This window comes from Anastrepha obliqua, chromosome 3 (assembly GCF_027943255.1).
Source record: "Anastrepha obliqua isolate idAnaObli1 chromosome 3, idAnaObli1_1.0, whole genome shotgun sequence".
Classification (NCBI taxonomy): Eukaryota; Metazoa; Arthropoda; class Insecta; order Diptera; family Tephritidae; genus Anastrepha; species Anastrepha obliqua.
The window spans coordinates 88108185-88133655 of record NC_072894.1 but is presented as its reverse complement, the minus strand read 5'-3'; the positions used below and the strand labels follow the sequence as shown (position 1 = coordinate 88133655).

The 25471-nt window shown below is 34.6% G+C and overlaps 1 protein-coding gene across 6 annotated transcripts in view; it reads right to left on the bottom strand.

Annotated features, from left to right (window-relative positions):
• The window catches only part of LOC129241742 (folliculin-interacting protein 1), a 52422-nt gene that overhangs the window by 7849 nt on the left and 19102 nt on the right, over nt 1-25471 (bottom strand). The window contains exons 1-2 of one of the 6 annotated variants that reach the window (XM_054878239.1): nt 8539-8863; nt 8003-8371 (exon numbers count right to left, since the gene is read on the bottom strand). The exons of 4 other annotated variants lie outside the window; for them this stretch is intronic. In XM_054878239.1, coding sequence (XP_054734214.1) covers nt 8003-8028 — 26 coding nt within the window. In that variant the 5' untranslated portion in view covers nt 8029-8371; nt 8539-8863. Of the gene's footprint in view, nt 1-8002; nt 8864-25471 lie in introns of those variants that run through there. One more of the 6 variants, XM_054878238.1, reaches the window with a different exon arrangement.

The following is a 25471-nucleotide window of genomic DNA, read 5'->3' as shown; positions in this document are numbered from 1 at the left end:
GAAGTCTTCTTACATAAGTTGTTTGACATATTTAGCAGGAATCTCCCTTTATTTTAAGCTATATAAGGAAACGAAAATATTGCCTTTAAAAATAAATATATAGATTATATAGTCAATGTCCTGGACAAACTTATGTATAATATTATAAATATGTATATTTCTCGGTGCGAAATAGAGTTAAAAGGAAACTCAAAAATTTTCTGCAAATACATCAATTCGAAAAAGGAATGTTCTAATATTCCAGCCAAAATTAAATTTAATGGCACTTTTTAAGAGAGTTTGGTTGATTCCCTCAACCTTTTTGCTGACTTTTTAAAATCCAATTATGTTGTAAACTCAGAAAACACCAACTATGATTTTTGTGTTATGCACCCAAAACTTTAGACTTTGGGTCTTTGTCGTTATCTGAACAAGATATTATTAATGGTATTTCATCTTTACAATCCTCCTCATCTTCTTCTTCTTTACTTAAAAACTGTAGTTTTTCATTTTGTCCACTATGTTCAATATTTCACTATCTACTGGCGTTTCATTGACCGTCAGAAATTGGCGTCCATCACTCCAATCTCTAGAACTGGTAATAATAATTAAGTAACAGATTATAAAAATATAAATAAATTATGGTCTACGCTGGACGATCTACAGCTGCAAGCACTGAAATAGTAGTGCGAACCTACGGCTAATATTTCTTGAAATTACAAGTAAACCAAAGTAATATTTATATTAATTTTATTGTAAAACTAAAGGACAAATTCATGAGTACGTGTAGGGGGGAAAAAAATTGTTCATATACTCGTACAAGCCATAACAAAAATAATTTCACGTAAGATGTATTTTCATGCAAATTACCGCGAGCAGCAAAATAGTAGTAAGTTGGTAAAATTATTAAATATGTTTTAAATTGTTAATATTATTACTAAGACTTAGCATAAATATTTAGTATTTGGTAGCATGACCGTTATTTTTAATCACTGCTACACATCGGTTTCTCATAGAGTCTACAAGATGTTGACATCTCTCCTGTGGTATTGATTGCCATGCGCGGAGCACTACATCCCATAAATCACTGTAATTTTTTGGTTTTGCATCCCACACAGTTTTTTTAAGATCTGTCCAAAGGTTTTCTATGGGATTGAGGTCAGGAGATTGAGCTGGCCACTTCATGACCTCAATTGCATTGTCTTGAAACCACAACTTTGCCAACTTACTTGTATGCTTCGAGTCGTTATCTTGCTGCAGTACCCATTTGAGTGGCATTTCTTCTTCGACGAATGGGAGCATAACATCCTTCATTATTTTTACGTACTCGTTTTGGTCCATAATAGTTTGTATCCAATATATTGGCCCCATGCCATGATATGAAAAACATCCCCATACCATAATACTGGATCCTCCATGCTTCAACGTTTTTGCAGTATATCGCGGATAATATTCCATATTTGGTGGGCGTCTTACAAACTGTCGAGAGCCTTTTCCACCGTACAAAACAATTTTTGACTCATCCGTCCCCAAAATGTTCCTCCACTTTGAAATAGGCCAATCAAGATGTTTTTTGGCAAAATCTAATCTACGTACCACATGATTTTTTTTTTAAAGCGGAGCCTTACGTGGACTTCTAGCATAGAGGTTATGTTCTCGAAGCCGTCTCTTTACTGTATGCACACTACATGGTAACTTCAGGTCGCGTAAAATTTCGACAGCTGACATTGTGGGAAGAGTCTTCGAATATTTAATAATTTGACGTGTGGTAGTCGTTGATAATTTATGCTTGCCGCCCCTTTTTTCCGGTTTACTTTGATGTGTAATGGCGTTTCGTATCATGGTGGCCAAGCAACCAACAGTTTTTTCCACTTCTTTGTACGTTTTCCCATTTTTAATAAGGGCTTTGATAATTTCGCGTTTCTCGTGAGTGCAATGCACACCTCGTCCCACTAAAAGTTGTAAACAATTTTTTTTTGCTATTCCCGCTAAACATATAATAAATAAAGTGATCAAGCTTACTTATTGTTAGAAAATATTAATTATTTTTGCAAGAAATTCAATTTTGTGACACTATTTGCATGGCGCTACTATTTCACTGCTCGCCTTAAATGCTGTTCATAACAAAGATTACTTTTTTTAAAGTTAAACCGTTGCTGTTGAACGGATTATATTTTGCATATACTTAAAGCATACACTAGAGATGATAATTAAAAAAAAAATCGATATCGATATCACATAATTTGCAATTTTAACGGAATTATGCATTTCGCAAGTGGGCACTAATATTTCAGTGATCGCAACTGTATATATATATAAAGGGTGATTTTTTAAGAGCCATAGGAAAGTTTTTCAAAAAAACACTAGTAAAATTCAGAAAAATTCACAACTGCGCTTCAAATGGTCCATCAGCTTAGTCCAATTTTGGCATACTCTTTCGAATGTTTCGGCCGGTATCTCACATATAAATGCTTTAATGTTGTCTTCCAATGCGTTAATTGAAGCAGGCTTGTCAGACATGAGCTTTAACATAGCCCTACAAAAAATAATCTAAAGGCGTTATATCGCACGATCTGGGTGGCCAATTGACAGGTCCCGAATGTGAAATAAAATGTTCACCGAACTCGCCTCTCAACAAGTCCATTGTTACGCGTGCTGTGTGGCATGTGGCACAGTCTTGCTGAAACCACATGTCATGCAAGTCAAGCTCTTGCATTTTGGGCAAAAAAAGTTGGATATCATTTCACGGTAGCGCTCACCATTCACAGTTACGTTACGATTCGCAGCATCTTTGAAGAAGTACGGCACAATGATACCTCCAGCCCATAAACCGCACCAAATTGTGACCTTTTGTGGATACATTGGTAGCTCTTGCAATTCTTCAGACTGATCTTCACTCCAAAATCGACAATTCTGCTTATTTACGTATCCATCGATCCAAAAATGAGTTTCGTCGCTGAATATAATTTTTCGATAAAAAGGTGGATCTTCGGCCAACTTTCCAAGAGCCCATTCACCAAAAATTCTGCGTTGCGGTAGGGCGTTCGGCTTCAATTCTTGCACCAGCTGTATTTTGAAAGGCTTCACACCTAAATCCTTTCGCAAAATTTTCCACGTTGTTGAGTAATAGAGGCCCAATTGCTGCGAACGGCCGAACTGGCCGATACAGCTGCGATATTTTCTTCAGTTCGCACTCTACATAAGCGTGTTGGTGGTTTGATGCCCAATAATGTAAATTTGGTTCTAAAGTTAGTCACAAAAGCTCGAATAGCCGCTTCAGTGGGTCGATTAAACTAACCATAAAATGGAAGAAGCGCGCGATAAGCTTTCTTAACAGAACACGCATTTTTATAATAAAATTCAATGATTTGCAAACGTTGTTCGTTTGTAAGACGATTCATGGTTAAATTATAGACCAAACTGAAGATGTTTGACAGTGAAACCAAACACGAAACGTGCGTCAGCTGTTTAAACAAACTGTTTACAAAGATAATAGCTAAAAATCACCCGTTATAATTGGCGCATACACCCTTTTTGGGTGTTTGGTCGAGCTCCTCTTCCTATTTGTGGCGTGCGTCTTGATGTTGTTCCTCAAATGGAGGGACCTACAGTTTTAAGCCGACTACGAACGGTAGATATTTTTTATGAGGAGCTTTTTCATAGCAGAAATTCACTCAGAGATTTGCCATTGTCTGCCGAGGGCGACCGTTATTAGAAAAAACTTTTCCTTCATTTTGGTTTTTCACCGAGATTCGAACCTCCATTCTCTTCGAATTCCGAATGGTAGTCACGCACTGATCCATTCGGTTACGACAGCCGGCTGAACGATCAACTGTTACAAATTTAGCCGTTTTTTCTTAGCTTTGTGTCTATAAATTTAATGGTAATTCTCAAGTTGACACCATATAAACCGAATTTTCGAAAGCATATGGCACGGTCTCGCACAAAATACTCCTCTGGAAACTTGAAAATCTGGGGTTCCTCTCATCTTTTCCTTTATGGCTGAAATCATACCTGTCAAATGGAATATCATTTGTTGAAATTGGGAATACTTAATTACATACTGTTGTGGCTACTTCTGGAGTACCACAAGTTAGTATTCTTGGTCCTATCTTGTTTATATATATTATTCATTAATGACTTTGGTCGTTGTTTCAAGTATTCTACATATTTACTCTATGCCGACGATTTCAAACTTTTTTGCAGAATCCCTTCTCTATCGGATACATTGTTATTATACGAAGGCTTGAATACTCCGAATGTCTGGGCTCTGCTCTATGTCTTAATACTAGTAAGTTTTGTTACATGACGCTTTCCAAGTCCATAAATCCCCTTTCATAAACTTATTATATTTCAGTGCTAGAAGCATACTAATCAATGTTTTATCAAATGAGATCCGACGACTTGTTCAAAGTTTAATGTTTATATACGATATAGTGCCCGGTACCATTGACTGTTCAAATCTACTCGGCCAAATAAGTTTCAATGTTTTAATAGAGTACTTCGCTCTTTCATATATTATACATAATGTTTTATGTTGAAGTTCTCAAATCTAATTGCCTTAATTTCGCTCCTCCTAACATACAAGAGGACTTGAAGTGCTTAATCGGGTTCCTAGGAGTCTTGATCTTGATTTTGCGATGCCAAGGCCACTATTTAAGTTATTTATTGAGTTTTATTACAATATTTGACAAATAAACTATCTATTTAATTTTAGTTTATTTTAATCTGTAAATCTAGTCAGTAAGGTTGTTGCCATTGACTTCATTCATTTTTTTAATAACTACTCATTTTGTTTATAATAATAAATATAGTAAGTTATATAAATCTATAATAACCACAATTTTTTACCAAAAAACTTAAAACACCGGATTTTCTTCTTGTGTATACTGTGCCCTTGTGAAAATTTTTTCTTGATAAACTGTAGTGTAAATAAATTTTAATACAAAAGCAGAAAATTGTAGCTTTTTTTTATCAAAACTACATTCAGGAAGTTGACTTCTCGATAAATACATCGTTCAATATTAGCCTAGCTTTGCAAGGAATAAGCGACAGGTATTTCATAATCGCTGAATTATATTTCATAATAGACATGTTTTTTTTACCGCCGTTCTAAGCTATTAGCTTTTTTGTTTGGGAGACTTAATCAACAAAATTAAATTGGCTTGTGAAAATGTATCTTGGCTTGTATATTGAACTAGAGATATTGGCAGCTCAAAGTGTGTTTCTGTCTGTTTGACAGTTCGGCAAATATGTTTTGCTGCGAACGACCTTTTGACTTATTTCTGTTAGTTTGGAAATGATCTTTTGCACCACTAGACGAAAATATCAAATTTTTGATTGTCAAATAACTTTACTATTTTTTCTTCACTTTTTGTCAAACAGCTGATTGTTATTCTGCCCACTCCCAATCAAATTGTGAAGTTTGCCATTGCGCCGCTTTTTTGGATTTACAAAAACAAAATACACGTATGACTGCCAAATAACGATGCAACGAGCTCGATGTGAATTATTGTTCAGTACCACAGAAAAAAACGAGGTATGGTTTTGGTTCGACTGGATAACACTGGATGGTGTCGAATTGATCACATTTCTCTTGAGGGAGCTTCACCGTAAAAACACAATTGTATATGTAGGGATGGACTACGATTGTTCAACGTAGAAACATTTTGGTGAAAAATTTCTTAAATTTGCGGAAGTGTGAGAGATTGCCGTATGATCACAATCCAAAGAAACACTTTTAATATACATTTTTTATTGCACAATTCATTCTTATTACATTCAGGTGTAAAAAATTAAATTAAATTTTTTGAATAAATGTAGATTTTTAAGCCATGATCATTTCATAGGCGCAATGGGCTGATTTTCGGCAGATTTCATGTACCGATATGCGAACACGCAAAATTTTTCAGAAGGCGGCAATCTGAGCCGAAATTGTGCTGACTATGAACAATCAAAATGAAAGCTAATCTCATTATCGGCGCAAATACCACAATATGTATCGATTTTCATCTTGCTGGATTGGTATACATTTAAAAAATGTCTACAAATACTTTTTGTGTGGTACGCATATCGGCAAATTAAGAATGCGACGATAATTGGTACAGTATAGTGTGATCATACTTCATGCTTGATTGAATGAAATAAAACATTTGTTTTTCTTGTTTTCCAAATCATTCTCAGCATTTTTATGGATCGAAAATGGATAATTTACCCCAACAGAAAATCATTTGGGTGAGGAATTAGAGGCAAAAAATAAATACATGTGGTGCATTTGAGACCACTTTGAGAGAATTTCGTCCCTTTCGCCTTTTCCAAGTTTTGATGGTTTCTGAAACGCAAGACTGGTTGGACCTTAGGTACATATTTCGAAACTATGAGTAAATAGATATTCTACTTAATTTTGAGATATGGCAACACAACCTATGGTGTGAATATGTCAAATTTACATTGTCCCCATGAAGATTGAAATATTTATTCACAACGTTTTGCCATTCGATTTGTGTTGTTTGCAAATACTTGGACCATTTATCTTGGTAAAAAAATGGAATTGAAATGTGCGATAATTTATTAAGGTGCTGATTGACCGTCTTGAACTTTTTTTTGATGAAGCAACATCTCGAGCCTCTAATATTGCAATATCGTCATGTGACATACTGTGAGATAAAAACATAATTGGGCCTTAATTACACACGCTTACGTTTAATATTACGCGAAGATTTGATCGTCGAAAAAGATTTATTCGCGTTGGATACCTGGCTCGTTTCGATTGGTTAAAATAAATATTCAAATCCATTCCATTCATTGAAAATATAACAAATACTTGTCTATCTCAAAGCTTAAGTGGAAATGATTTTAAGAGGTTATACCTATACCTTGTGAGCCCGAAAAAATTAACGATTGTCATCCTTTTTTTTATATGTTTTAGAACTTTTATTCAAATGAGGAGTAACTCTCGAAGAATACATTTTGGTGTTTTTATTTTAAGAAATGTTATTATTTATTGTTGATATCGCCCCTCCCCCGAAACGCAGTTTTTTAGAAGAGGCTTGCGTAGAAAAATGTTTTTTAGTGAATCTGAACGGTTTATTTACCCAAAAAAAAATTTGCCTCGATATGAAAACCGCTTTGCACCAAAAAAACGATTTTTGAGGGGTTGAAAAATTAAAAAAAAATTAATTCCAGCGAACTATGCAAATATTTATAAAAAGTGGACCGTTCAGATTCACGAGGTTGTAACTTCGAATAATAATAAAAAAAAACAAATTTATGCAAATCGGTCAAATACTTTTTGATAAATAATGATCACCGACAGTAATTTTCAAAAAACACGACTTCGAGATAATCGCGTCTAAAGTTTTGCGTGCACTTCATTTATGGATAAGCTCGCGCGCTTCCACGGTCTGTAACTTTCGTTCTAGTGCTCCGATCTTTATAACTTTTTTAATTTATATTTTTAAGATGATGTACTTTTAGAATATGCCATAAAAAAAATTTCGATTTTTTAGTCCAACACAAGGTATAGAACCCCTTAAACAAAAACCTTGGGGCGCTTGGAATATACCTATGCCACTAACAATTTTGTTGCATCACAAGTAAAATTAACTATTGTCTGAGTTTTCGGACCGACTCACACTCCATCCTTAAAGTCCAAAATAATTGTTACTGTAATTATAGTATCATTGTCGTTATGTAAATAATGAAGTTATGAATCTTGTTATTTTTTTTTTTTTGCTTTTGTAACTGAAGAATGTAATGAAAAAAGAAATAAATAAAATATGTTTCCAACTATAAATTTATATTGTATTTTCAATAAATTTAAAAATATTTGTAAGGTGTACCTAGACTTTACGGGCTATTTAAATATTGAAAGGACAGATTGGCCTTTTCGGCTTCCGGCGACTGTCAATGAGATTTTCTTATTACAGGCCCAACACACAACCCTCTATAGCTTGTTGAAGTTTTATAAGGAGTTTGCATGTTTATTCGTTATATACTTGCTTAAGCGTTCAAAGGAACTTACTTGTTACGCAAAATAAAGGAACGCATTCGCAAGAGGTAAACTATGCACCTTTTACCACCGATGCAATGTCGCACTCGTATTTTATTCAGCCTATATTCCGATGTTTTTTTTTTAGTTTTTCCGTTCTACGATTTTTAATATTTTCTTCGAAGTATTTGGCATATTTGTTGATTTCAATTGGCCACGAATAGTGGATCAAAAAAAGTGTTTTCAAACATAAAAGCGCCACCGACGTAGTTGATAAAAGTAATTAATTACTTTGCGTTCGGGTGATATTAACAATAGACACATTATTAGGCGATTGGATTTTTTTAATTCGTACCTCTGTTTTCTTATTTGTTTGCACCACTAACCGACGATTGCAAAGAGCTATTTAAAGCCAATAAAAAGGTAAACACTAGTAATTATTACTCATTAGCAATTTACAATATATATATATTATACATTAATACGTATACATATGTACATATAAATAGAAAAAAGCGCGAGTGCCTCCGCAAAATGGAAAATATTAGAAAGGCTGTTTCGTTATTTACACTATCAACACTTTTACGCGCGCGAATTACAAAATCCCATGTAGAGAGATGGTGTACATAGAAATGTACGATTTTTTGGATTTTTTTAGAATTGTATTCTTTATCAATTTGAAGGCAGCAATTTGAATTCTTTTATTTTATATATTCCGCCATATGTGAGAAGAAATTGCACAAATTTTGCGGAAAATTGTACATTTTGAAGCGTAGTACAAAAAGCGAAACGAACTGCTTAAACGCGCTCTTCAGTGTGGTTTATTGCGTATGCCACTGTTGCCTTGCGCGGGCTCTTATTGCTACTAACGATATATTCGTATTGTCAATATGCTGGTCTTCCGTTGCTTATCGTGTTTCTATTCTATGCGATGCGTTCGCTTGGCTCTCACTGGTTGACTGGACGGTATTCGGCATCCAAATAGAGCAGCGAATAAATTAAAAGCCGCAGTAAACGATCCAAAACGATCTTTTTTTCAAAAATCAGACGTCAGCAAATGAAATAAATGGTTGGCGCGAACTTTATAGGCAACTCACATGATCTGTTCAGTTATTAAACTGCACACAAACGACCTGAACGACATAGCAATTAAGCAGCTCACTGGTAGACCAATTGACTACCAAGCATATGGCTCACCCATTCCAAACCCAATGGAGACGAACGTTTGTATAAATAAGACCCACTACACATATTTAAGCAACACATTAGGACTCAAACACTATGGTCCAAGGACAATGCCAAATTAAAAATAAAAATCCCTTAGTGGGTGATAAAGCCAGTTTTTCTCATGCTCACAGTTTTACGATGCGAATTCCTACTTTGTTAATTTTTTTTAATATTATTTGTTTGTTCACGTATTCCTACATTTAAGTGTATGCACGAATACGTATGGATGTATGTAAGTGTGTACTTATAGAATGTGACTGTAACTGCGACACAGCATCACGTGCTTTTCGCTGAGTGTTTTAATGTCAACAATAAGTCTTTCTACATATTCTGTGCGGCACTAAATCTGGGTCAAGAGGGCTTATAGTACACCTTAATTGGCCAAACGACTGGCTAATATATATGTATTTAAATAATTGTTTAGACGAATTCCTTCACAGAAGCAATGTTATCGCAATAGAGCAGAATATCAAATGAAATCCAAAGGCATTTTGTCATTTTATTAAGTCTAAAAAATCGACCTATACCTACTTTGCCTTTTTATGGCAAAAGTTTGTTAGCTTATCTACGGAATTTTTTATTTCAATTTTGATCCTCATGATAGGAATTATCCACCCGACTTTACTTTTTAGCTGGTTTGTTTAGCCTTTCCCCTGATAAATTATTACTGGCATTAACGAAATTATAGTACCCGCGAAAACGGATATTAACAGACTTTCAGTTCTTTCATTGAAAAATTGCGCCGCTTTACTTTCACCCCTCCAAATAATTTTTAATTTGTCATTGATTAGATGATTAGACATTTACCTCAATTAGCCTAATAGCTCCTGGTGACGCTCAAGCATGCATGTCCTGCAGCTTATATGCGTGCGTGTCAGGTGACACACGAACTTGCTTCGGCTTTTGCATGATGAAAATCAAACATTTTAGATATTAGCGTCATGCACCCGGCACGCACACATGTAAACTGCAGGACATGCATGCTTGAGCGTCACCAGGAGCTATAATTCACAAAGTGGCACAATAATGATGTTTGGTTGATTTCGCCAAACCAACATGGCTTTGTTTATAACCGATCTACAGTTTCGAATCTTGCTGTTTAGTGAATACTGTATTAGTGTATTTAGTGAATACTGTCTTTTTCTGATCATAGATAAAGTAATATAAAATTTCACATTATTTACCCATTTTTGTCATTCTTTGTTTCTAAATGAGATGAAGCCTTACTCGTATAAAATAAATTGCATTTCAACAATTGACGGCATTTCTTCTGAACCTTTCTTTGCCTCTTTTGGGGAAAGGAGTATACTAGGCCTGCTTGTTATTTTTTTTTTTTTAATTATATAAGTAGCTACTTTCGTTTCGCGACATGTTTACGATTTGAAAGTATTTTCCAAAGTTACGAAACCAGATGACGCATTTGGGCTTCAAAACGACATTGACAAAATGCAACTATATATATGTATATATAATTGTCGCGTGCACCCTTTTTGGGTGTTTGCCCGAGCCCCTCCTACTATTTCTGGCGTGCGTCTCGATATTGTTTCACAAATGGACAAAATGCAAATATGGTGTGTTAATCAAATCACTTATTTACAATATCTTGCTGGCGTATAATAACATTTCCCATTCTCTGTTAAAAAGTTTGAATAACATTAAAGATCTTGGCTCGATTTTTTTAAATAATCTTTCATTTAATGGACATAAAATCCATATTATTTCGAAAGCTTACTCAGTATTAATGAGACGAAAAGTCCGAATTTACTGACCCTTAAATCATTATATTTGTCTTTCTTTCGTTCCAATTAGGAATATGCTAATTTCCCACCAAGTCATAAAATCTACATAAACAGAATTGAACGAGTCAAAAACATTTTTCTGAATTACGCTCTACGTTAATTCGGCTTTGTTGAGCCATTTCCTGCATATCAGTCTCGTTTGCTTTTTATTAACCTAAAGTCTTCGGAAAAAGATCAGTCCTCTTGCTTTTATTTTCTAAATTTACTTTTCGAAACAAAATTACGAAGCGAACGCAAACTGACAAATTTTTTCGAAGACATCAAAATCCAATGCTTTTTAAAAAGTTTTTGGTTTGAAAATATTAAAAGCGTAGTGTGTTCTTTATATTTTAATTTTCTGATAGATCAGAAAACAGTTTCCAATAAAAAAATCCGAATTCTTCAACACATAAATGCATGGCACTTCGGACAAATTTGGGCTACTCTTCCATATATTGGAGTTTTTAATAATTTTGTTTACTATGAATAAAGATTTATTATGAAATAATCCAACAAGGCCGACATGGGCTCTTGCTATCAGCCAAACAAAATTTCAAACAAGTTCTTTGAATTTCCATCGTTAAATTCGAAGAACACACTCGAGCTTGACTTGTTTACAGTAGCACAGAAAACAAACTATGTGACATATCACGCTGAAATTTGCCATGTAAGCTTATAACAGTCCTACCAAAAAACAAAAAATTTATTTTTGCCATATGTCATCCGCGGACCGTTTTATTGATAACGTGTCGTTCATATTTGAGCAGAAGGTATCATTACCTTCAATAGAAAGACCCTCGGCTCCAATTCACTCGAATTTGCCTTGATGACTCTTTGACCGTCCTTATTTGTTTTCCTTTGAGTTTTTGCTTAACTAATGTCATTTTCACTATAACTATAAACATTTTCAAGAGAATTGGCATCAGGCGACTATAAAGTCCAATCCAACATTTCAATCCCATTTTGTTGTTTCCACGCACCTTCGGCTTCGGTTCTTGGGACTGTTATCTTCTTGTAAGGTTGGCTCATTCTTCCGAACATATAAGCAGCTGATGGTAATGTTTTTTGGTAAATTTTATTCATCAAAACACAAACGCCAAATCATTTTTTTGGAGAATCAGCTCCAAACTCTAAGCTTAACTGGATGCGTAACAGTTCGTTGAAGTTGTCGATTATTAGCAGTACACCAGGACTGACGTATGCTGACGTATTGCTTTAATCGGTATTTTTAGTCGTAAGCGCCGTAAACCGTTATTTGAAAAATAAAACGAGGAATCTTAACAAACGTTTAGGCAAAAAAATGTCAAGCAAAAGTTCAAAGAAAAAAATGTATTTGATTATTTGGAGAGCCCTCGGTTATCACGAAAATCAATATCTAAATTTTTTCCAAACCTTCTCCTAAGATGGTTAAAAAAAGTCACGAGTTAAAAAGGTCCCATGTGAACGCATTGAAAAATAGCATTTGTATATTAATTCTGAATATATTTACTTTTAAATTGTTGCGAAATTAGTACACTACACTGCTAATTTTCTAGCAATCACCAGTCCAAACAACTGTATACCGATTCAAATGTGAGTAAGTACAGGCAATAGGCAGTGCAGGTGGGGAATGACGACTACTGAAAGAGCTGATAACACATGCAATAAAGTACTAAATATAAAGCAAACGAATTCTGATATACATACCTATCTTTTTGAGAGTGGAATGGTATGTTTAGATGTCACACATCCACTATTATAGCAAGATAGACATTTTGACTCATATGACTTTAAAATGTAGCACGCGCTAAGTGATCCACATGCCATTGCAGATCCACAGACAGCGCGCACCAAGATAAAAAATATTATACAAACATATTCAAACTCCAATTAAAAAACTCGAAAGTTCTACTAATAAGTCATAAAGTGTGAAGTTTTTGTAAGCAACAACAAAAATTGATTCGCTACTCAAATTACTTGCGCCATCAATGGAATGGAACAGATAGACTGAAAGGCGACAATAGTCCGCACTATAAACATAAGTAGATATACACTCATACATATATACAAAAAACTTTAGATAAACCCTGCAGTAAAAAATAGAAGAGTGTGGAAAAGCATACCTTTATAACTTTCAGTTCGTCGAAGTGATAGGCTGAGACATCATGAAGCAATAATTAAAGGTGATGTAAGTAGCTAATTTTCACCCTGTGTTAGCCATCTTGAAGCTACTTAATAAATCCGTGTTGTCCTCTTTGAAAAGCTACTTTTTATTTCAGAGCAAATTCTAAAGAAAAAGTACTCAAAAGCGTAGAAATTAAAACTTTTGCTGAAAAAGTTAGCAGGCAATACTGTTTTGCCTATTCCATTTTGCTTAGACTTTCGCATCTTTCAATTCTATTGAAAGTTCTGTGAAAATTACATTGATAAATAGCTGCCACATAGCCGCATTTAGGTAAGCCAGGGACTTATAATATATCGTTATGTTGAGGAAAAGTACTGCTTTCAGTACATTCTGACTTATCGATTAAATCAGGATGTACTGGAGCATTTTTTCGGGGCGATGCGTGCCAAAGGCGGGTTGTATGACAATCCTAGTCCTATGGAATTTAAATATAGATTACGAAGATATTTATTAGGTGAATGAATGCATATATAACTCATTTCTGAATAGCTTAACGATTTCTATTAACAGCACGAAATACTTCAATATTAGTTGATCGGGGGCTGGCTCCGTCTCAATGATACTTCTTTAGAAACTTTACAAAGTTTGTCATTTTTTCGCCAACGATTCATTAAATGAGGACGCAGACTTTGATAGCTTACACGAAGATGCCCTTGAATATATTGCCGGTTACATAATACGCAAATTAAAGTTGACCGATTGTTCATGCAATGAGCTTACATTTACTTGGGTTGACACTTTATCTAAGGGCGGATTAGTTAAACCAAGCACCGAGTTCTTGGACGGCAGGGAGCTTTACGGTGGGATACCATTTTTAAAAAAATTGTTCAGATTAAGTGAAAACGTGAGTTTACGCGATGATGTTAAACGATTTTTTTTTAAATGCCGGATGCACTTTCGAATAAAGCATCTTAACCGGTGCAATAAACAAAAGAAGAGAACAATGAGCATTCGATAAGATAATTGTAAGTAAAGTATGCAATACTTTGGGCGTCTACTTGTGTTTCTGCGTATATATAAATTTATCTTTTTTTAACACAGATTTTATACTTGTAACTTTGCAGGTAATCTCGTTAAAAAATCAAATGTATGATTAGCGGACGTGACGAAATAAAAGTGTTTTTTCCTCGTTAAGAGTTTCCACTATTCTGAAGTTGTTTTATTTATTACTTCAGTGTAGGTTTTCAAGTGGCACATATAGATTCCAATCCGATGCATGGTCAAAATACATATATATATATATGACACAAATCCATGGGAATAGTTAAGTTAAAAATATAAATAATTAAGTACCAGTTATAAAATAACATAAAATTATTCTATGGCTTACAACGACCTTTTTCAATTTTTTACTACATTTTCAGAAAGGGGATAAACTTATGCCCTTTTTTCCCTTGCTTCCAAATTGCATCAATGGATTAAGTAGCATCCGAAATCAGTTGTCAACCTTTACTTAACCTTGTATAATTGAATCATGCTGAGACATAATGTGGTTGTTCGAAAATCATTATCAATCGATATGAGGTTATTGTAACGTTTACAAATATATATATATATATATATATATACAGGGTAGGCCATTTAAAGCGGGCCCATTTGTTTCTGAAAAAAAACATTGAAAAAAACATTTTTTTTTGTGTTGATATGAAAAATCATTTATTTTGATTCAAGGAAATTTGTTCCAGCTAGTTTTTGAAAATGATATCCTTCAAATGTTTGCCTCTGGCCTTGATGGCCAAATGTGTCCTTTTTTCGGCGTTTTCCATCGTTTTGGCCAATATTTCGGCCGGTATGGCGGCGATTTCGCGTCGGATATTGTTTTTAAGTTGAGTTAGAGTCCTTGGCTTGTTGATGTATACCTTGGATTTCAGATAACCCCACAAATAAAAGTCCGGTGGCGTCAAATCTGGTGATCTCGGTGGCCACGGAAAATCACCATTTTTCGAAATCAACCTTCCAGGGAACAATGGCTTCAAAAAATCGATTGTAGCGCGTGAAGTGTGGCATGTAGCCCCGTCCTGTTGGAACCAGTAGCCTTCCATGTCATTTTCTTCGATGATTGGCGATGCCTAATTCCTGAGAACGACGATAACTCGATGTTCGCGGAGCCTCCTCAACACTGGCTCGTACAGCCTCGATATTTTCAGCAGAACGTCGTGTACGTTGTCTGGATGCGTGGCTGGTATTGCTGAGACTACCGTGGTTAATAAATTTTGCGTATAAACGCTGTAAAGTGCTTTTGGATGGCGCGCTTTTAACTTTATTTTTTTTTTAAACGCACGTTGAGTTTTCACAATTGAGAAGTTATTTTGGATGTAAAGCTGAATTATTTCAGCGCGTTCTTTTGGAGTGTACTGCTCCATGGTAAAAATTGTCTTGGACTGACGCTTTCAACGCGCTATGTCATTAGTCGATCTGACGTTCCTGTCAAAAGTTATAGGGTTGCCAGATGGGCCCGCTTTAAATGGCCTACCCTGTATATACAGTTACATATATACTAGTGCATATAATAAAAATAATAAATACTTAGCGTAATCAATAATAATTAGCAATCAATCCAAACTGGACTAGTTTCGTACCAGTCAGAAAGCAATGAGATTTACGTGAGGGAACTACACGTATAACTCAACCCAAATTGATGTATGTATGTAATAATATACATCAATTTGGGTTTATTAGTTCATATGAAAAAAAAGATCATAACAAAGTGTTATAATTTTTCTCAACAAATCGATACGTGTGCTAAATAGATATGTAATTATGTTAAATAACGCAGGTGTTTATTGTAATTTGATTTACTTAATAAATTATTGTTAATCGTTAGTTGGTTATTATTAACCTACATGATTAACAATTAAATCTTACGGTTGAAGTGACACATTCGTGGGAATAAAACCTTATAATATCTTCTGCTCAATAATAATATCTTCTGTATCAATAAAACGGTCCGCGGATGAGAAATGGCAAAAATATATTAAATTTTTTGTTTTTTGGTAGGACTGTTATAAGCTTACATGGCAAATTTCAGCGTGATATGTCACATAGTTTGTTTTCTGTGCTACTGTAAACAAGTCAAGCTCGAGTGTGTTCTTCGAATTTAACGATGGAAATTCAAAGAATTTGTTTGAAATTTTGTTATTCCAACAAAATTTCGGCTTCAGACGCCTTAAAAATGTTGCAGACAACCTATGGGGACTCTGCTCTTTCGCGTGGACGTGTTTTCCAGTGGTACAAATCGTTCAAAGAGGGCCGTACATCGGTTGAAAACTTGCCTCATGAACGTCGTTTAGCAACATCAGTAAACGACGAAAACATCGGAAAAGTAAAGGAAATTGTGCTTGAAAATCGCACAAATCGCAAAATCGGTTAACGCTGAATATTATTTAGACGTTTTAAAGCGTTTGCGCGAGAACATTCGTCTTAAAAGGAAGGAATTGTGGGACAACAAGTCATGGTTCTTGCATCACGATAATGCACCAGCTCACACATCACGGCTTGTTCGCGATTATTTGACAAAAATAATGTTAATATCGTTCCGCAAGCACCGTATTCGCCTGATATGGCTCCATGTGACTTTTTCCTGTTTCCCAAGCTCAAGTTGCCGCTCCGTGGAAAACATTTTGAGACAATTGAAGTCATAAAAGAGAATTCGAAGAACACACTCGAGCTTGACTTGTTAAAAATAGCACAGAAAACAAACTATGTGACATATCACGCTGAAATTTGCCATGTAAGCTTATAACAGTCCTACCAAAAAACAAAAAATGTATTTTTGCCATATGTCATCCGCGGACCGTTTTATACTGTCTCGTTCATATTTGAGTAGAAGATACAGTATTTGCAGGTTTCGCGGTTCACTTCTTAGCGGTTTGGTACGTGTGTGTGAAAAATATCTTCAATATTCCAGATGGTTTAAACTTTAATTATGTAAATTGTATTATTATTATTATTTATCAACAAATTAACTAAATTAAAACGTTAATATTGAACGAGTATTATCTGCCAGAGGCATCATCTCTATAAAATTAAGTAAAAACAGTAGGTCTAGTATGTTTTGTGTTGAATAAAAGGTATACTTGTATGTGTATCCTTGTATACTAAAAATTAAATAGGGAAAATATATAATTACTTTAAATTCGAGCGCAGATATGCTTTATGAAGCTGTTAATATATTATCTAATGTACATTTTTTTAGTACGTTAATGATGTAGGGTAGTTCAGTAGTTCAGTTGTGTTGTTCATAAGTCGGTATTTTGGGGATACATATATGCTATTGGTTTATTGTAGTGTAGTGGTGGTGGGTGTAGTTTAGCCATTCTTGTTTCGTTTTGGCGTGGAGATATCGTCTAATTGCTGATTGCATATCTCTCTTTTCAAATGTGAAATCTTTTCGTGATTCACTACCATGAACTCCTATGTGACCTGGTATCCAAAGTAAACGTAAGGTATAGCCTCCGTGCCAATGAGCATATCTCTTATGCTGCTAATGGTGGCTGAGGTGGGTAGAAGATTTTGAACTGCTTTTAGAATGGACTTGCCGTTAGTTCATATAAGGATTTTACAACCCTTTTCCATAGCCATGGTTATTGCGTGACAAGTGGCGACGCCTTCTGCAGTATAAACACATGCATAGTTCGGCAAAGTTTGTAATTTGTTCGTAGCGTGCTATCATTTGTGTCAACCACTGCGAACCTTGCTGGTACATTATCAGATTTGGAGCCATCTGTGAACCATAAAGTCCAATTGTCTTCAATGGCTTTATATCAGGTCAGTCCATAAGTTCGTGCGTTTTTTAAAAGTGGTTTTAAAATTAATAAAAAATATGTTTAAAGTATTTATTAATCAAAAAATTTGTTGTCCTTGGAGCCAAAATACGCTTCGATATCCCTTTTTATAGCTTCTTTTGAGGAGTAGTTCTTATTACTCATATGGGATTGAAGTCCACGGAAAAGGTGAAAATCACAAGGCGCAATTTCTGGAGAGTATGGTGGATGCGGCATTAGCTCCCATCCGAGCTCGTTCAGCTTGCCTAATGTTTGCCTTGCAGTATGAGGTCTTGCGTTGTCGTGGTGAAACAAAACTTCGCGTCTATTCATTAAAGACGGTCGATTTTTGTTAAGTGCCTCATTCAGGTTTGATAGCTGATGGGAATAATAATCAGCAGTTATCGTCTGATTTGGTTCCAAAAGTTCATAATAAACAATACCGGCCATATCCCACCAAATAGACAGGAGAATCTTCTTGGGGTGAAGGCTAGATCTAACCATTGGCGTTTGCGAACAGGATTATTGTAAAGGACCCATTTTCATCACCAGTAACGATATGGTTCAAAAAACTTTCATTTTCAAGGCGTTGCAGCAGCTGAGAACACACATTCACTCTCTGCTGAAGGTTGACGACGGAAAGTCATTTTCTCAGCTTTGAAACCTTTCCCAACTGAACCAGGTGCCTGTGAACTGTTCCATGCGATGGATTTAACCTCTGAGCTATATATCGACTGTCAAATTTGGCTCAGCTTCCACGAGTTCGAGCAAGGCGTCGGAGTTAAAGACTTCAGGACGACCAGCGCGCGGGGCATCCTCCACGTCGCAGTTACTACTTAGGAATTTTAAAAACCACTTTTACGCAGTCCTTACACTCGCGGTATCCTCTCCGTGTTCACAGTGTTTATTTTTGCAGCAGCAGTTGTTGCATTTTTAGCACTTTTAGCACGCGTTCGAAGATTCCATTTTATTTTTTAACACGTGCTTCTATCCGCGATTAAAATCACTTGTTGCATGCACAATATATCAAAGAAAATATAAATAGTTCCGTTATATTCCGCGAATAGTTTTTTGTATACAAAAATCGTACAAAAGTGAAATTTTGGGTAAAATACGCACGAACTTATGGACTGACCTGATAGTACTTCGAACATTGTGGGTTTTGTGCTTGGATAACTCCAGCTTGTTTACGATACCAAGTATTCGATGCAAAGCAGAAGAAAATTTTTGTAGATGGAAAAAGAAACTTAAGGATAAGTCTCGGTTGAATCTGATGTATTCTTTCTACGATTGTTGGTAGACCAGCAAAAGTATTTTGGTTAAATATATTATACTATATAGTATAAATAAAATATTTATTTTTGTATGATTGTGGAAATCATACATATGCTTTCTACATACACATATGAACATTTTTAGTTTTTTCTAAGGATATCACCGTAATAATCAGCAAATTCCAAGACATCCTTTATTCGATTTTTAAAAATTAAGTTGATTTCTACGTTATTGTTTCTTTTGCACACTATTTGGGAAATATGGTGTCAATTTTCTAATTTTATGGGATGATTCCAGTGAGTAGAATGGTATTGTAAAGCCGAAGCAGTCGGGATTTCCCGACCATAGACACTCCATTCCATTTATTAACTTGTCGGAAATTCTGTCGAAACTATGGGCTTTTCCTTTTGATTTTCCGATGGGTCGTTGGTTTACATGTTTGTGGAGATGAACAATTTTCACCTGAAATAGGAGCAGTGTTTGAGTCCCTTCTTGAAGTTGGTATCTCGATAATTGTATTGGTTGTAGAGTTTCTATAGAAGAATCTGTCAAAATTGTATTTTCAGTATTTTATTATTATTTGTACTTACGAAAGAAATTTTATCGGTGGATATGACATTCTTTGTGATACTGCCATAAGAACTTAGCCGTTGAGAAAAAGGTAAACTATTTTTATACGAAACTATTATTTGTTTAACTTTATATTGATTGATCATAAATTCGGAAAAGATTTAACTTTTAGGAAATTATCTATCCGGGTTAAGACAAACAAGTTACCGTCACGGAGTTGAGAGATTGAGTTTATCTCAGTAGATATGGTAAATGGGCTCAACTCAAAGGAGCTTAATGCTGTCTGCGGAAGATATCAATATGAATTTTGGGCGCTCTTGATTGTCTAAAAGCATTGTTTGATTTATACGATAAATAGGAAAGAATGACGTCCAGATTCTGGGTGAATCCTTTTTGTAAAGACGGGAAATGCACAGTTTGGAAAACTAAAATTATTTTATATATTTATTAATTATTAAGATGTTGCCAATTTAAGCGTTACAAAAAATACCAAATGGCTGTCAAACATACAAAATAGGGCTCACTGCTTCACAGATGATTTGCATCAAAAATTTAGTCTCGAAACAGACTTTTTGGGTACTATCATATATATGTATATACATAGGGTATTTAGTCATAAGTTAAGGGTGTGAAAGAGTAAACGAAAAGTAATAAAGTGATTCACTAACAGGACAAAGAAGGAAAACGAATGGGTCTGGTGGCGAACGAGGACAAAACGAAATCCCTCCTGTCATTAAATAAACAGTTGGCACACCCGCGTATCGGCACCCACGTCACTGTTGACAGTTATGACTTCGAGCTTGTAAGAGGCTTTGTTTATCTTGAAACCAGCATTAACACCGATAATAATGTCAGCCTTGGCGCAGAAGCTTGGACGATAACAAAAATGAGAAAGATTATGTAAGATTTTCGGACCTTTGCACATTGGTGACGGCGAGTATCGTACGCGATGGAACAATGATCTTGGTGTGTCTAACTGGCGCCAGTTAGCACGAGAAAGAAAAGACTGGTGCACTCTGTTAAACTCGGCCAAAATCGCGTAAGTGGTTGTCGCGCCAATCAAGAAGAAAGCAAGCAAGTAGTGTTGGTATTAGTTTGACTTTTATTTAAACATCCAGCGTTCGAACTCAGAGGAATTGTTGTGTTGTTTTATTTGAATTAAAACGTAAAATATTCGTAACAATATGAATTATTCAAGCTTTTAGAAAATTTTTACTTAAATCACTTAAAAAAAACATTGCGTTGGATAAAATATTTTGGGGCCTTCAGCCGGAAGTATACCTTCCACAAGTATACTGTATACTGTGGGTTGAGTCGTTATTCCAAAAATAAAATTGGAATATGTTATAGAAAATACAAACTGTTAACTTAACATACAACAACTTTATTTAATGCTTAGGTTTTAACATACATTCTCTTAGCTTATTGATGTCGCAACGTGCCTCTCATTTTTCTGCTTGAGCTTCAAGTTATAAACTTCGGCTCAACAAAGCAATGAGAGAAATTAGAAATTTGTAATGCATAAATTCTCTTCAGACATTACAGTTATCAAGAATTGTAATATTTCATTTACCAAGACTTTTAACAAAGCACACGAAAAATCTGCTATGTGGAGTGATCACGAATCAGACCTCGTATGAGCACTAAAAGATATTGTAGATCCCAAAGCCTTCAATAAACTTTATACAATACACTTAATTTCATTTAATGGCATTGCAAGGTCTGCCGGGTATTAACCATAAGTAATAAAATTAGATATACTATAACATAGTATGTACTTGTACGAGTATGGTTTATCGTTTAGCCTGCATATAAATAAATAAAGCTAATAATACTTGTATAAAGAGTAAATATATAAAGCTTCTGTAGTGTGACGGAATTTTTCCAAAAGCCAAGTAGCCAGATAATGAAAATGCTCATAATAAAACCCCCGACAGTAGATATGTATATAACATCTCGTCCACCAAAAGTTTGATAATTAAAAGATGTCCGGAGGAAAATAATTAAAAAGTGTATAATGGTATTAACATAAGAATTTTGTTGTTATTCCCGTAGGAATAAACTGTTAAAACAGCTCTCAGCTTTCACAGATACGAGTAGGTAAACAGCTCATGTAGCTTAACACCAACTGTAGGAATAAGTTAAATGCTGTGTATGCCAGATACAATTGACAACCTGGAAACGAACATTGATCGAATTATATATGTAAGAAATAAGACTAAATTTATCGAAAAAGTCTTTAAAATTAGACTGTTAGATTACATTTCGTCAGGAGAGCCAGAGGTGGACAACGAAGCTCCAAATAAAAATAATGCCAGCAATTAAATGAATCACTTTGTACTTCAGTTTTTTTATTTAATGTTCTCATCCTCTTGAAAACACAAAATATATGGATGTGTGCAAAACATATGCAACCAACAATAACTATTTATTTAATATTTTTTCCAATAACCATAGACGTAGAGTTTCACCAGTCGCAGAGTTTCAGTTATTTCTTGTTCGTGTGTCCTAACCTAACTTGAACATCATTGTAAAGCATTTTCAAAAAAGAAACCTTGTCAACTAAACGCAGAATTTTATTAGAAATCAAGCTGAATTTAGTGTCCCAATTGGAAACGCTTACATGAACGAATCGATGGAATCAAATTTTTCTAGTACTCCTTGCACAATTCGGCCCGAATGGTAATGGTAATGAGCGGTTCAATAATAACTCCTGATTATACCTGTTTTAACTTGGCAATCTCATTCAATATGTCCTAAAACAACCCCCTTGATCAAAAAGTTGGCGGCATATATTCAGAAAATTCATGCAACTCTAGTTATCACAGCCGTCTTCGATGTTTCCCATTACTTCCATTCGGCTGTCAAAACACGTTCCCCGGTTAAAACACGTTCGACCCGGTCGAACAAAAAAAATCGCAGGGAGGCATATCAATTGAATTCGATGGATGTTGGATGCTATTCGTTCTGTTATTGGTCAAAAATTCACCTGGCAACCGTGACATATTGATAATACGAGCACTGTATATGGTATAATGCAAAAAACGAAACAATACGTAATGTTTCTGTATCAATCAGAGTTTCAAGCAGCAAGTTCGACAAAACATGGGAATAATATAATACAGGGTGAACGATATGAAGTGTTACCTATTCAAAACACCATAACTTTTTTGTGTGAAATTAGTTTTTATTGATTTCAAAGACAAAATTGTTCAAAAATGATTACAATTTTAACATATATTCACTTTAGCTCGATATGGCCACCTTTTGCCTGGACTATAGCCTTCAAACGGTCAAAAAATGAGTTGCATGCTGCACGAATGTGATCTTGAGGTATTTTGACCCATTCTCGTATAATCGCTTTTTTCAGCGCATCCATACTGGCATATTTTTTAGTCCTCACCTTGCTCTCCAAAATGGTCTGGCGAATTCGAAAGCCACAATACCATAATGTACCTCATTCTTCGAAAAATATTTAGCCTGATTAGTGAATATTTTCTTCTTGAAATTTATAAATAACTCTTATTAAATAATTAATAAATAAAAAACAATTAAAAACAAAAAGAGAATTAAGCATTAAAAAACATTTAAACAAAATAAGTTATGCAAAGAATTAAATCAAAATAAAAAAGCTAAAATGTATGTTTTTTTATGCATGTATTTAAAAAAACTGTAACAATTCAGCATCTACCAACTTTATATTATATTATTACACTATGGTTTATCTTAAAAACCTTGTAAAATGAAAAACGGACAACTAATATGTATTAATATAAAGTTAACATGGTAAAATCTACGTGGGTACATATAATTTTTATATGATTTCAATATCAATATGATATTGTTAAATGTTAAATAAAACAGTTAAAATTATTTTGTATAAAAATTGTATTTATATAAACAAGATTTACTGCAAAAAACGTATCATATAATATAATTACACCTTTTAACTTAAAAATACAATATAATATTACATAAATGCACGGGTAAACTAGTAAAAATTGGCAAAATAAAAAAAATATATATTTAGAGCCCACAATACATAAATGGCGGGAAATGCTCTCCAGTCAATTTCTTCATATTCGTTTACGATATAATACATTTTCTTGTCTTTATATTAATAAAACCTTGACAATTGCATGCAAAAAATCATGCAGTATCTTTAAAAATCAAAATCAAAAAATTTAACAAAGCGAATATTGAATTTGTTTTTGCAAAGAAAATCATACCAGCACAGATTCAATTGAATAATTAAGGTGGAGCTTCAAAACTGTATATATTTACTTTGCTGCCTTTTTGTTTATAATGCGATCCTCAATAATTTTTGTGTATGGCAACACTACATATTACGTATATTTGACCGGGTAACTTGTGTTCGCTGTGAGAGTCAGCGAACTCTCTCTCTTTTGGCCTCTGGTGACGATACAGCATGCTTGACTGCGCTTTGTATGTGTTAGTGCAGTCGGGTGGCGTCGTGTCACACATACTTGTAGTCGGTAAAAATCAAAAATTTTAGATATTAACGTCAAGCACCCGACACGCACACATATAAAGTTCTTCTCAAACAATGCTTGACCGTCACCAGAGGCCATTTGTGTTCGGTGTAAAAACAATTGCATGATGTTCGTCAAACAAAATTTCAGCATTACTACAAACTTTGAGAAATACCTGCTGTTCCTTAATTTTTGTTGAAATTTAATACTTTTTAATTTTAATGCTTGTTGTAGTTCAATTTTCGAGAAACGTTTACTTTTCCAATTCACAAAAGTGAATACCCTGGGTATACGAAATAAGAAAGTATAAACTCGACTCCCCCATTACTGACCACTTACGATATGGGATATTTATACTCTAAGGTTTACGGAAACTGTCTCTAAGCCGAAAATATCAACACCAGAATATCACCACAAAATATCAGCCAGTTCTAAGCCTGTCTGGAAAACTTCACACAATAATATTTTAAATTTTCTTCATTACAGCAGTCTTTGCTGTTATGAACTGTTGCAATTTGGCTTTATGCCACCTTAATGAAGTATAGTTTCGCTCTTATCATTCGGTGCCTGCAATAGAAGGTATGGAAACAGTTCGCATTCCTCGACAATCATTGCAATGATGTTCACGACTTCGATTACTGACGCAAACAAGCAATGAGAGCAGACTTACAATTTGTCTAGCAAAGCAAGCAAATAGACAGCCAAATTTTCGAGTCCACAAAACTACTTACGAAAGCAATCAGCAATTTGAAAGGGCAAACAATCGGTGTTGCCATTTTAATAGAACTGTACCAAACTTTGTGGATTTTACCATTTAAATAAATAAAAAAAAAATCGATTATGTATAAATGTAGGTCCCTCATTTGTGGAAAGTATCAGACGCTCCCACAAATAAGAGGAGGAACTCGCCCAAGCAACAGAAAAAGGTGTAAGTGCCGATTATATACATATAATAATAATTATTATTATTATACTTATATATATATAAGCAAATTAGTTGCGCTCTCCATAAACCTAAACCGTTCATCCGATTGCAATGCAATTTTAGTGAGTTGCCGAGTACATCTGAAAAGTTATATTCGTCTGTTTGAACCCTGTTGGCAAGATATTCTGAAAAATCGTATCTATGGTACGATATAGTTCATACTCGGAATATGTATTACCCACCTCCAATTTTTTCGAACACATTTCTTTTTGGGCAATTAATATTTACTTACAGATGTTAACGAGTT